The 2,596-nt window shown below is 54.9% G+C and overlaps 1 protein-coding gene across 1 annotated transcript; it reads right to left on the bottom strand.

The window, feature by feature from the left end:
• Nucleotides 1-223: 223 nt before the first annotated feature.
• Nucleotides 224-2,051, bottom strand: GUCA2A (guanylate cyclase activator 2A (guanylin)). The gene is made up of 3 exons (XM_006886523.1): nucleotides 1,977-2,051; nucleotides 706-925; nucleotides 224-288 (listed from the first exon to the last, which is right to left on the bottom strand). Exons 1-3 carry the CDS (start codon nucleotides 2,049-2,051, stop codon nucleotides 224-226), a joined length of 360 nt encoding a protein of 119 aa, XP_006886585.1.
• Nucleotides 2,052-2,596: the final 545 nt, after the last annotated feature.

A 2,596-nucleotide genomic window follows, 5' to 3' on the forward strand; every position in this document is an offset into this window, starting at 1 on the left:
ATTGGCTGTGACTTGGCTTGGATCCTGGACGCACCCAGCAGCTCAGAGGGTGGAAGGCTGGGCATCCGCGTACCAGGCCCTGCCCGCGCTGCCCTTTCTCACATCCCCCATTCTGTGGTGCGGTAGGTTGAGCTGCTGGGATGGCAGTACCACGGTGACCGTGAGCTGGAGAGAGGGACTCTCCTGTGGGGGAGGGAAGAAGGCAGCGCAGGCCCCGGAGGCTCTAGCATCCGGCACAGGCAGCATAGGCACAGATCTCACACATGCTGGGGTCCTCAGCGATGGCCTCTGGACAAGAGAGATGGAGCTCGTGAGAGTCAGCTCCTCGCCAGATACCCCGCGCTCCCTCGAGACAAGGCGTGGCCATCCCTTTACAGGCCCCAGGGGAGACTCCACAGTCTTCAACAAGCTGAACTGGCCACCCAAACCTGCCAGCCAATCACAGCACAGATTCTAAAGGAAATGCCATAAGACCAGAGGAATGTGAATCAGCGCCAGCACCTCATTGGTCAGAGTGAAGAATTTGCTATGATTCACCAAGTACAATTTAGAACTAACCAAAGCTGAGTCCTCCACAGAGCTCCCCACATCTCATCCGTCAGAGGAGAGCCCCTCTTCCAAATCCCCAGGACAGCACATCTCTTCCTCAAATGGCACCAACAAGAGGACTCCCAAGCCGTACCAATGAGAGTCGAGACTACGTACCCAGACGCTGCAGGATCTCCTGGGCGTTGGGCTTCTTGCAGACAGGCTGGAGTTCTGTGGGGAATTGCGGGTGGCTACACAGGACGGGAACCGCAGGTCCAGCCATGCCTCCAGCAGCTCTGACTGCAGGCTTCCGGCGGTGCCCAATCCAGGATTGCTGGAAATCTTGGAGATCCTTGAGCTTCTTCACTGACTCCAGGGAGAAGGAGAAATCTCCATCCTGAAAGGAGCATGCCCAGATGGTGACCGCAGGCTCAGCCTGCTCCCTGGCTGTTACCATCAGGATGTGTCCCTCTCAGACCCAGTGGCTCTCAAGCAGACTTTCTGGAGTCTGGGAACAAGACACGAATGGGGTGACGCATGGTGGAGATAGCTCAGGCCTTATAGAAAGAGACTGAGTCAAGTAGTTTTGCTCTGGACCGTGAAAAGGTCATTCACAGAACCCTGGATTTGCATGGATGGAGAAAATAGACACGAAATATGAGATACGACAGGTGCCCAAGGTGCAAGAGGCACTGTGCTGCTGATGAGAGAGAGATGCGGGGCTGGTCTTGGGCATCCTGGCTCCTTGTGTCCGTGCTCAGCGCACGGTCATTACTCCTTACCTCATACTAGGGCCAGCATATTATCCCCTGCCTTCAGCTCCAGCCTGTGGCCTGGCTGTTCTGGAGAAACAATAAATGGCTCCACGAGCCTTACTCAGATAGAGAACCTGGCCTCTGTGGACGCCAGACTGGCCTGTCCCTTGCATTGGCCCAATGGGCATGCTCCTCTAAGGTATCCTCATGGCCTCCAAGATGTCCTTTAGTTCCCCAGTAGGTGATCTGATCATAGAGGGCAGAGGCATAAGATCTGGGTTGGAATCCAGCCTTTTTACTTCCCAGCCATGTGACCACAAATGGTTACAGAACTTCTCTGAGACTCAGTTTATGTCTTCTGTCAAATGAGAAGAACAATCCCTCCCTCCCTCCCTCCCTTCCAGGGCCACAGTGAGAGCTCAGAGAAGAGCCTGGCACAGGCAGGCACTTGGGAAAAGGGCCGATAGGGTGTCTCTCCCAGAGGTGCTTTCCTCTCTACCTGGTATCTTTTCTCCCCCAAATTTAAAGGGAAAAGAGTGAGAGACAGGACTGAGAAGGGAGTCCTTGAGGAAAAGTCAGACCCTAAACATGTTCCCCTCTCCTGGCCCCTGTCAAAGGGGCCCTTTCTATGCGGATGAACCTGGTGCTCCAGAGACAAGAGATGCTGGACCAGTGTGGCGACAGGGGAGGTACCTGCACGGTGACTCCACCTGCCAGGGAAGCCCAGGTCCCAAGCAGACACAGCACGGTGAGCAGGAAGGTGTTCATGGCAGCTGTGCCTCGGAGACAGGAGTGGCGAGTTCTGGATGCCAGGGAAACAATGGGACTTTTAAAGAGAACAGAGTTACTCAGTAACCAGGATCCTTTCATCCAGCTGCAGTCAATTCAGACCTCACCAGATAAGAATCAAGCCCTGAGAGATAAGGGAAGCCAGCTGAGCCCCACTTCTTCTCACTAGGCACCCACACTGACCTACAAGCCGGGCTGTGTCTTGCATTCATTCACCAACCACACTTGCTCTTGCTAACATCTGTTAGGGCTGTTCCTGTGTGGTCGGGAATCTGCAGAGAAAACCTACCCTTGAGGTGGAGCGCCCGACAGTGGCAATGATGGGTTCAGGTGGTGGGCAAGCACATGGCACTGGGGCTGGGGCAGCATGGAGGGATCCTTCACCAGCCAGAGGGCAAAGGATTCAGCACCTTTCCCCCGAGGAGGTGATGCCAGTACTGAATTCTGGAGAGCTGGTAGAAACTTTCTTGGAGAAGGGCCTGGGAGTGGAAAAGCATTTCTTGCACAAGGTGCCACCCTTGTAG

Source organism: Elephantulus edwardii, unplaced genomic scaffold (assembly GCF_000299155.1).
Source record: "Elephantulus edwardii isolate Elephantulus edwardi_28Jun2011 unplaced genomic scaffold, EleEdw1.0 scaffold00049, whole genome shotgun sequence".
Taxonomy (NCBI): domain Eukaryota; kingdom Metazoa; phylum Chordata; class Mammalia; order Macroscelidea; family Macroscelididae; genus Elephantulus; species Elephantulus edwardii.